This window comes from Pyrus communis, chromosome 16 (assembly GCF_041283825.1).
Source record: "Pyrus communis isolate YQ-2024b chromosome 16, ASM4128382v1, whole genome shotgun sequence".
Taxonomy (NCBI): Eukaryota; Viridiplantae; Streptophyta; class Magnoliopsida; order Rosales; family Rosaceae; genus Pyrus; species Pyrus communis.
The window spans coordinates 17,554,843-17,566,363 of record NC_142580.1 but is presented as its reverse complement, the minus strand read 5'-3'; the positions used below and the strand labels follow the sequence as shown (position 1 = coordinate 17,566,363).

The following is an 11,521-nucleotide window of genomic DNA, read 5'->3' as shown; positions in this document are numbered from 1 at the left end:
TGTTCTGCATCACACGAGATCTGATCAGGCATTGAATCTACCAGATCTTGATATGTTTTGGAGTTCCTACAATTTAGGGTTTGGTGTGCGCCGTAAGTAATCACACCATATCTTAGGCTTACTCATGGTTGTTTTTTCTTTCACAGATTGTTGAATTTATGCATCTCCATCGCCAGTGACAATGTGTGAATTTAGTTCCAATAACTCTCTCTCTCTCTCTCTCTCTCTCTCTCTAAACTATTAATCAACTCATTATTGACTTCAGGGTAGTTGGTCATATTCAAGTTGATAGTGATGACAGTGGGAACTGGAGATTATCGGAGCAACATTGGGGGGCGCCGCGCGGGGGGTGGGGGGCAGAGTTGTGGATAGGGGTGTTTGACAATATTGGGCTCTTTTCTAACAATTAAATTGTAATTTTATCATTATTTAGTTTGATTCTATATGTTTTAATTTGTTTTTTAAATAATACAAGAATGTACTTGCCCCGTCAACAAGCAAATGGTTGATGTGATGGAGTTTAGTGGAATAATAATGAGAGAGACAAAGAATGGAAGGGGTAAAGTGAGATAAATCAGAGTATAGAAAATAAAGTGAAATTTTGTGAAATGATCAATTAGCACATTTCACTCTACCTAATTATTTGCCTTTGATAGGTTGGACTGATCATGCACAGGTGGAAACCCCACTATCAGCACCGGAACGGGACCTGGTGCGCCACTATATAAACCCCATCCTACCCGGAATATCGACATGCCATTTTCTCTCAAGTGAAATGAAAGAGATGAACAACTTTGCAGCTTTTGGTAAAAAGCTACAGAGCTTTTATAGCAATTCATGCATACCTTTAAGTCGTTCACTATTTCGTGTCCTGCTCTTTCATTCAAACCCTTTCTGTTTCCAGCTTTTTTATTTCCTAACGGTCTCTCTTTTTGGTTATTTGGCTTTGAGGGTCACAAAGCCAAGAACAAGCACCAACACTTCTTTCAGGCCCAAAGATTATGATATCTTCTTCACATCTGTGTCTGCCACAACAGTCTCAAGCATGTCAACAGTTGAAATGGAGGTCTTTTCAAATACCCAACTAATTATTTTGACCATTTTGATGTTATTGGGTGGGGAGGTTTTCATTTCCATGCTTGGACTTCAAATCGCAAAGTGCAAAAATTTTCCCAAATCTCTTAATCACAAAGACGACAACAGAGTTGTTGTTGTTGTTGATAATAGCAGACACCATCCCCCAGACTCTAATAACAATGCGTCTTTTGAGCAATTTGAGTTGAGGTTTGTCAATGATCGTTCACATTCAGAAAATGATGAGAAAAATAATATCTACAAGTCCATTAGGATTTTGGGTTATGTAGTTTTGGGATATCTTTTAGTGGTTCATATAGGTGGTTCTACTTTAGTTTCCATGTACATAGCCCTTGTACCAAGTGCAAGACAAATACTTCAAAGCAAAGGCATCGAAATCCAAACATTTTCTATTTTCACCACTGTTTCTACCTTTGCAAATTGTGGTTATGTTCCCACAAATGAAAACATGATCGTTTTCAAGAAAAACTCAGGTCTTTTACTGCTTCTTCTCCCTCAACTCCTTATAGGGAACACATTGTATCCGTCGTGCCTTCGGTTTCTGATCTGGCTTTTGCAGAAAATCACGAAGAGAGCAGAATTCAGTTACATACTGAAGAATTATAAAGAATTGGGCTACTGTCATTTGCTGTCTAGTCTTCACTCTTTTCTTCTGGCCCTTACTGTCTTGGGATTCATAGTAGCTCAGTTTATACTATTTTGTGTCATGGAATGGAAATCAGAAGCCATGGATGGTCTAAGTGCGTATGAGAAATTTGTGGCCTCAATCTTTCAAGTGACGAATTCAAGGCATACCGGTGAATCCGTTGTTGATCTCTCTGTTCTCTCTCCTGCAATCTTAGTGCTCTTTGTGGTGATGATGTGAGTCTCTCTTTCTGTCCCAAAAATATTTGGCCATTTTTTATTGTTTGAATCAGGATTCTTACTTTTCTCTTTATCTATTCACTTTTAACTAACTGGGATACTGTTATTTATTCTTGCAATAATTATGTGAGTTCTTGGAACACTCTGATATAAATATGATTTTTCTAATATTATTTATAAAAAATTTATTTTTAAATACATGTCATTTCCCTCGTTGGGCAACACCTTCCCTTTTAGTTTTTAGTGTTCGTTTTTGTTAAATGTAAGGGAAGAAGTATAAAGGGAGACAGATTAGTTTACATTTAGGTTTTCATTTTACGTAACATTCCATACATGTTTCGACCCTCATCTATCAATTCCCCTCTTTTTCCTTTCTTCGTCACTGTTTTCTCTCATTAATTTCTCCATTTTCTCACAAGGCCTCGAGAGTCGCATGCAAAATTTGTATCTCAAAACTTCAACCAAAATAGATACCATAGTGTTCGTGATTTACATTAATGTTTCACCTAGATCAATGAATGTCATGATTTAGACGGTTATTACAGCATGCTAGTTATAGGTTTGTTGTTTTCCTTTACTAGTCCCTGAATTAGTAGATATTAATTTATTGTAGATTGAAATTAACTTAAAAAATGAATAAGGGTGAGGATATAGATCGAGAAATTACGTGTCCCATGCATAATACTCTTCTTTTTTGTTTTTTTTTTTATTACAACTACATTGATATTTTTACACTAAAGGAAAGAAGAGTTCAGCTAAATTACACAATGTGTAACCTAATTTGGTATCGAATTCGTCATCCACGAGATTCGAATCTAAGACCTCTGACTTTTAAATGAAAATGAATACCACCAGACTGTAATACTGAATGACTACATAATACCCTTCTTATGCTTCATATATCTTCCAAGAATATTCAAAAATCTATATGTACAAAAGTTGATTTTATAACACTTCACACATGTGTATGCATTTTGTACTGACGAATTTTTTTCTTTTTTCAAACCACTTGCACAGAGTCAATATTGTAGGGTTTTTTCTTTTCTTTTCAAATCTGATGTCATCATCCTGGAATTTACTCGATCATCTGCTTGTAAATAAAGAATTATCTATTATCTATATATATATATATATATATATATATATATATATATATATATATATATAATGCCAATGGAATAAGTGAATAGTGATTTTGGAATCACCAAGTTTCAACAAAAATAATTAAACAAAAATGCCCTCAAGATAAAAAACTTCAAAGGCCAATGGAAAAGTGAATAGTGATTTTGGTGTCACCAAGCTTCAACAAAAATAATTGGATAAAAATGCCCTCAAGACAAAAAACTTCAAAGTCATTTTAATAGTATTTTTTTAATAATTAATTTTTTGTGTTTTGTGTTTTTTTTTTAATTAGTACCTCATAATAGGCTAGCAATAATGTGATTCAATTTCTCTATTTTTAAACACATTCAAAACATCTTAAGAGGTGTGTAATGCCGGTTATAAAAAAGATATTTCGCATGCAGATAATAATGTGATTAAATTAGTTGTCAAATGATTTTTTTTTTAACGAATGATATTATCTACATTAAAAGGGAGGGGTTGGGCTTAGCTTCACAGTGAACTATCAATAATGTAACTCAATCAGTTATTTATTAAATATTATTTTCTCTATTTTTAAACACGTTCAAAACATGAGCTAGTAATAATGTGACTCCATCAATTGTTTATTAAATGTTATTTTCTTTATTTTTAAACACGTTCAAAACATTTAAGAGGCGTATAATGCCGGCTATAAAAAATGTCTTTTGCACGTGCATAATAATGTGATTAAATTAGTTGTCAAATGAATATTTTTTTTTTAACAAATGTTATTATCTACGCTAAGGAGGAGGGAGGTGGGCTTAGCTCCACAATAGGCTAGTGATAATGTGATTCAATCAATTGTTTATTAAATATTATTTTCTCTATTCTTAATGTAAATTCTATATAGACCAATTTTATTATGCGAATTCAGCTGCTTTAATTGGTTTATGAGGGGTTTCTTCTAGCAAGATCTAAGATTATTCATTTACTTCAAATATTTGACTTTCCTTTTGTTAATTCACGCATATAAATACATTTAAAATATGTAAGTCGAGTGTAGCACGTTATAAATCAAAAAATACATTTTGCACGTTTGTGAGCGCATGCATGAAGGCTAATATAAACAAAGTAAGCATCACTATATGAAATGAAAGGGAGATTTTATTTCCATTGTTCTTTGACCCCACCCTTGGTTAGTTGGTACGTGCGTTCATGTTAGTCGCGGTTTCTCATTCTCTCAGGATTAAAGAATAAAGTCAATCAAACATATAGGGAGCGGAGCTGATCCTGATGCCCCTCTTTTACTTTCTACCACATAATCACAACTTCACATTGGTCTTTCGCATCAATTCTCAAACCCCAAAACCCTCACCAAGTTTTTAATATTTTATACTACTAAAGCAAGACCACTTTAGCCAACTTTCAAGTATTTATTCTAAAGTAATACACAACTTTCAAGTATTTATTCTAAAGTAATACACAAACTGCATTGTAGCTGTGATTCTGTGAACACACACACACACACACACACACACACACACACAAATACATGAATTGTGGCTGTAAATTTAATCGACTTTTTTAATACAATTCAGGTATCTCCCACCATATACCACATTTCTTCCAACAACTAGCGATTGTGAAGAGATTGCTTCAGCAAATGGAAGTCGAATTCGAAATCCAATAAAGACTTTGGTGGATTCTCTAATATTCTCACAACTGTCTTATATAGCAATGTTCATTATTCTCGTCTGTATCACAGAGAGAGATAAGATGAAGGATGACCCCCTCAACTTTAATGTGCTCAACATCACCATAGAAGTAATTAGGTAAGCACACACCTAATTCTATTTTTTTTTCTTTTTTCTTTTCGGTATATACTTATGTTGAACTATGTTTAGTTATCTGCACTTAACAAGTATAGAAGGTGGTTTCATAACCAAAACAATAATTAACAGCTCAACGTTACAGTATGATAACATCTGTATTTTATTCTAGAAGTTTATGCGTATACTATTTAGAAAGAGAACATTTTTGACCTATTAGAACAAACATAGAATCCAAGATCGTGTAATATGAATCACAACCATCAAAACACAAACCATAATTCACAACCTTAACAGATGGAGAACATACCTGCAGATGCTCCAGTTGATAAAGATGCCATGATCAATGCCAGTAACAAAGAAACAATAAATCTTCTCTTCTCCAAAAACAAAAGGCTCAAATTAATAGTAGTACTTAGTTCAATATTGAGTGTAATATTTGTGAGAGCAGACGCCATTACATACAGAACATAATCCTAGCCAAAACCAACAAGGATTTCCCTATTAAAATCTATATGGGAAACTGAAATCGTTTCCTTATATAATAGTGAATTCAGTTTCTTGTTCTTTTAATCCTAGAATAATATGGATTTGTAATCCATTCTCATCAAGCCTTTCTATCTAAATTTGAGACCAATAACCGATTCTCCATACTCAATACACCTGCTCATATTCTTACATGACCAACCATGTATGTGGTATATTTCAGTGCTCTATTACTTATAATATGATTTTCATGCATTTTTAAACATTGAAATGAGATAGTTATTCCATTGATTTAGTACGATGTTTTATAATGAATGAACATGAGATTACAAAACAAGCACTACTTAACATTATCTTTAATCTGAACTGCGTTTTATGTGTAGTGGATACGGAAATGTTGGATTCTCCACCGGCTACAGTTGTAAACGTCTATTGAAACATGATAGTGCTTGCGAAGATGCTTGGTACGGGTTTGCCGGAAGATGGAGTACCCAAGGAAAGTTCGTCCTCATTGTTGTCATGATATTTGGGAGGCTCAAGAAATTCAGTATGAAGCAGGGTAAAGCTTGGAAGCTATCATGATTCTTAACTGATCGGACTCTATCTAGGTTTAATTTCATACATAAATCTTGTACGTAGGTAGCTAGTTGCATGTTGCATATAGATGTTGTCTTGCATATAGGTGTTGTGTACAATAAAGTATGTGGAGACAAGTTAATTACAATCTTTTTGAACTTCTTTAAAGGCTAGCATGAACCTGGTGGGCTGAATACAAGAACGAAAATAGAAAAAAATAGGTTGGTAAGCTCCGGCCTATGTAATAAAACCTTCGATACCAAAAGAAGAGGACCGCCTCTCAGTTACCACCAAAATCGACATCAAACAATGTCTACAGTATCTGCCATTAGCACGGGTCTAAGTCAAAGAGGTTCATCTTCAATCCACGATACAAAACGCTCAGTATTCATAGCCTAGGGAGAAATCTCACGAGCAACATTATTGCAGCTGCTCCGCTACTTCCGAAAACACTCAAAAAGCCAAAACCTTAAAACAATTCTTGAATATCGTCAAGATGGCAGGTTCATGTCATTTCCATTGATTACATCTGCACCACCTTTGGCATCAACCTCCAACATCAATCTAGGGGTCCATATTGTGTGTGGTCGCATAACCACATAGTTCGATCAATGGGGAACAATTTAACTAGATACTTAACCATTACCAGTCCTTTATTATAAATTCAAGAATTCTCACGTAGTTTTCAAATATACTATTAAGTTGAGAAATCTAATTGATTAAAGCATGACCAATAGATTGCACAATTGACTAGATAAATTCATTTTTTCTTGCCACAAATAAAATCCCCCAACATATGAGGCAATTAGCTAGGCAAAAAACTTTACTGAATTTTGATAGGCAATTTGCCTTAACGGTACTTACGGATCCTCCATCTTTTCTACATTGGATTCAAGAAAACAAGTTTGGACTAATCCAACCAAAATGTGGACCATATAAAAATTTATGGTTTTAGTTGACGTATCTACACATTGATGACATGTTTGTCCACACCTACCGCTGCTTTGCTAGAATCTTGACACTAATTATTAGGTTGCAAGCTCACCACCTCCATTATCCATAAAGTCCAGAAGACTAGATAATGCCCGACCGTTTACATCAATAAATTCGATGATTATTACATTTCCCTTGGGTACATGAGTTGAATATTTTGATTCCCTATGTTCACACACAAACGATCTCACATAAAGCAATAATCAAATGCCTTTAAATGATCATACAAACACTTTGTAGTAAGCTCACCAAGCTTTCGGTTTTCTAGGTAAGGTGATGTAATATTGCATGCAACTATGTTGGTCTGGCAGAGGCCCATTGCCACCCAATCCTATTTAGTGTTACAATAACTGGGTACAAACCTGAAGTTTTGTACTTATGCATTTTTGGTGTAGACTTTATGTGCCAATTGAGCCGTTGCAATGTACTACTATGGGTTTTCACAAAAGAGATGTTAATCAATATCGATTATGATTCTCTTACACCCTTGGAAGCGATCTCTTTATCGCTTAATTAGTAGATTGTCACTTCAATGAGAAAGTCTTCCCTCCGTTAAGAGGAGATAAGAACGTCAACGTTCCTGAAAAACGGCGCAAACTATTGTGGACTTCTCCACTATGTCTCATCTTGATCCCTATTTTCGATCATCATACTGTTACCAGACGTTTTCTGTAATCTACCAAATGTGACAAGATCGCATATACCAGGGGCAAACAGCTTGCAAGGAAGGACAAGGCTAACAAATGTCTTTCTCCTAAGAGGGATAGGACGCTGCTAGGTAGGTGGCTGCACATAGTGGCTGATCCTAGTACATAGGCGGCTAGCTAATCAATTTGTGCTCCGCCATAAGTTCAACAGATCACTTGGTTCGAAGGATCATCTCTTCGAAAGTGGAAGAGCAAGGCATGAATGAATCCTTCCTCGATCACTGTCTCAATCATTTCCATCCCATGAGATTAAATCCTGATTACTCTTGAAACTTGAAGTTTTTGGTCCAGTATACTAGTTTGGATGAGATATGAAATTGGAATAAGATTATCATTGATGATGTTTCCACTTAAATCATAGCTATTGACACAAATAAAAAGTGATGATATCGAACCGTGTTCCGTTGATTAATGAAAAAATAGAACTAATTGGTCAATATGACATAAATAATCCATGTCGAATGAGATGAATGAAATAGTTCAATATAACGCCGCCTTATGGTGCAAGGCTTTTCTTATACGTCCTGTAATTGATTACAACATTATAAACGTGGTTGTAACGTATCTCTGGGATCATGATACGAAATATACATGAAAGTTTCCAAAGAACTTACATGTATTGATTCAAATAGTTTAAACCACAGAACACCCTTTCGGTTTAGATGAGGCTTTCACTTTGTGGATTCAGAACAATCCAGACAAATCTGGTATACTCGTCTAAGTGAATATTTGATCAGTTAGGGATAATGCCCATGTGTGTTCAAAATTTGAAATTACTAGAGTTGCAGTTTATGTCAATGACATAAATTTCATTAAGACTCTAGAAGAGCTTGAAAAAACTAACCTGCACTTGAAGTCGGAATTTGAGATGAATGATCTTTGGAAACTCGACACTACCTCGACTTGAAGTTTTGAGCATAGTTCTGATGGTGCTCTAGTCCGCCAGTCAAACTACACCTAGAAGGTGTCAACTTCCGAGTATAACCCTAATCGTCCAAACGCTAGATGCAAATGAGACTTTTGAGGAGGATATGGAGATAATAATTCCATATCTAAGTATAGCTGAAATTTATTGTACTTAGCTCAAAGCACTTGATTAGACATCTTTTATGTTGATAATCTTTTGTCATAAAGCGGTACTGCGGCTACATGCGACCACCAAATTAGTGTTAAAGACGTTTTTCCATGACTACGTATTTAGGCTTACTCTATCATATGCATCTTAGGATGAATCACACCTCCTTGGTTCTCAAAAGGATGCCTAGCTTATGGGATACCCTAAATCAGACTACTTGTCTAACCCGCACAAGGTATGTTACCAAATGATTATGTCTTTACCATTAAGGAACACTACACTATCTTAGATGTCCAAGATATAGACCTTAGTTGCGAAATCCTCGAGCTGTTCCAAGACTCACCACGCCTTACTATGCCACATGTCAGTGATATGGTTGAGAGCCTGATGCAGGCTAAGGACTAAAGGCGTTATTACATAAAACTACTGGCAACTAGGATTTCAGTTTTATAATATAATACATGCATTTTTTAGAGTTATAATGCATGTATCTAGCTTTAAATTTGTGGCTTATGGAATTCCTAGGTTAATGACATTTTATGAAATCATTTAGTTTTTTAGGAGTTATATTGTAAGCCTTTTTTTTATTTTTTTTTAATTTTATTTATTTATTTTATGTCTTTTCATATTTTTCACTTTAAGTTGTAAGCCTATAAATACTTGCATTTGTAAAGAAGAATGGGAGAAATTGTTTAAATTATCATATTGATATTTGAGTTGTAAACTCGATTTTTATGTGCCTTTCTCTTGTTTTCAGGCCTCTCCTCGCACTAGGAGATATTGGACCCTACCTATCAATACTATTTTTCATTTTATTTCGTTTCTATTCGCTACGCCCTGCATCAGTTGGTATTAGAGCGTTAGCTCGATCCAAAGGTGACGTTATATTCAGCATGTTGCAGATACCATTAGATGAAGATCTTAATCCGGACCTTCCTCCAATATTTGAGCGTTGCTTGAATACTTCATGTCCAATATGTTGTGAAAATTATTCAGGTGATTGTCTCGTAAATCTTGATCTTCCTCACGAGTTTGATCATTATCCATATGGTACTTGTCACGTTTGTTGTCAAAGTTCTTGTGTGGTTCAACAAAATGTTGATATGGAATCTTGTCTAATTATAAAAAATGCTAATTACGAAGAATTTGTGAAGTTGGAGTTTCATGATTTAATGAGTTTATTGGAAACTTCTGCATATGTTGATTTAATTGGGGTTGATTTTGGTTGACATTATAAATCAAATGAAAGAGAACGTCAAGGTTACGAGGTATGCTATTAAGGGTGCTTTTCACACTTCAACAGTCAATATTAAATGCTCCAAATATCTATTTGTTTGGACTAGTAGAGTTCAATTTTATCGCTCCAAATCAGATGATGATTCGAATTCGAAAACAAATTTTCTCCAACCCCACGAGAATGATGCAAGCCAAGGACTAAAGGCGTTATTACATAAAATTACTGGCAGTTGGGGTTTAAGTTTTATAATATAATACATGCATTTTTAGAGTTGTAATGCATGCATCTAGCTTTAAATTTGGGGCTAATGGAATTCCTAGGTTAATGAAATTTTACGAAATCCTTTAGTTTTTTCGGAGTTATACTACAAGCCTTTATTTTTTATGTCTTTTCGTATTTTTCACTTTAAGTTGTAAGCCTATAAATACTTGATTTGTCAAGAAGAATGGGAGAAGTTGTTTGAATTATCATATTGATATTCGAGCTGTAAACTCATTTTTTATGTGTCTTTCTCTAGTTTAAGAGTCTGCATCTTTGTTCTTTCTAGTGTCTACATTGTAGGCTGGTACTAGAACTAAAGTGTATAAGGTTTTCAAGCTTATCCACACACTAGGAGATAGTGGACCCTACCTATCAATCCTATTTTTCATTTTATTTCGTTTCTATCTATTGTGCCCTGCATCAGAGCTCCTGTTGAATTCGAAGTATCTGTGATTTTCATCCACATTAAGTCCCAACAATGATCCATGAAGATAGCGCTGCATGTATCAACTAGATCATACCATGATACCTTTAAGAAGTTAATGCCAAGCTGAAGGAAAAAAATTTGTCCTAGCTAAGAACATGTGAGAACATTTGAACACATATGCAGACTAATATCACTTTAAAGTAGGCATGGATTGAAAAACAATTTTAAATCCCATGACTTTGAAAGCCAAGTGAATGTTGAAACACAAGACTCTTTAACAACATTAAAGAGAACAAAGGATTTTAAGATTCATTACCCTTGAAGCTCATCCTTGTTTACTCAAGGGATTCACCCAAGTGGAGGGCCTTCAAGTCACCTCCTAGCTACTTAGATCTTCATTATGATTTTCTTCCCTTTTGATGCTCCTTTGATCCTTGAGGATCTGAGGAACGGAACTCCAAAAGTACCAAAGGTATAGTACATCTAAGTCTCCACACCAAGGATGATGGTGTGAAGATGAAATGGATTACCTAGAGGAAGTTAGATGTTACTGAACTCTGTTAGGAAGGCCAACCTCTATAGAGAAAAAGGAGAAAAAGTTTCTCTTCTTTGCCTCAAGAAAACCCTAGTGAGAGAATGGTTAAAAAGATGCCTTTATACCACCTCACATGTGAGTGGCAAACTTGCAATTAACCCAAGTTTGCTACCACTCGCCCTATGGCCAGTTTTGACTTTGTATTTGCGTTAAATTCTATTTAGTTTTAGTTGTCACACAACTTAAACTCATTGGGCCTTGTAGACCAAAACCTTTTTTGGGCCCCGAGACTTGAAACTAACTTGAAAGCCTAATACGAACCTTTCGTATAATTAATTAACTAATTAACTAAT

At 34.9% G+C, this 11,521-nt stretch overlaps 1 protein-coding gene across 1 annotated transcript; it reads left to right on the top strand.

Moving 5' to 3' along the window:
• Positions 1–742: 742 nt before the first annotated feature.
• HKT1 (high-affinity K+ transporter 1) lies at positions 743–6,104 on the top strand. Its single transcript, XM_068472070.2, has 3 exons — positions 743–1,956; positions 4,641–4,874; positions 5,741–6,104. The coding sequence occupies exons 1-3, from the start codon at positions 776–778 to the stop codon at positions 5,937–5,939; spliced, it is 1,614 nt and encodes a 537-aa protein (XP_068328171.2). The 5' UTR covers positions 743–775; the 3' UTR covers positions 5,940–6,104.
• The last annotated feature ends 5,417 nt before the right edge of the window (positions 6,105–11,521 follow it).

What these genes read in the sequence shown, in the direction of transcription:
- HKT1 (XM_068472070.2), top strand. Translation starts at nt 776, where the DNA reads ATGAAAGAGATGAACAACTTTGCAGCTTTTGGTAAAAAGCTACAGAGC. An exon ending in GTGCTCTTTGTGGTGATGAT is followed by an intron (nt 1,957 to 4,640) that starts GTGAGTCTCTCT and finishes AATACAATTCAG; the next exon opens with GTATCTCCCACCATATACCA. An exon ending in ATCACCATAGAAGTAATTAG is followed by an intron (nt 4,875 to 5,740) that starts GTAAGCACACAC and finishes TTTTATGTGTAG; the next exon opens with TGGATACGGAAATGTTGGAT.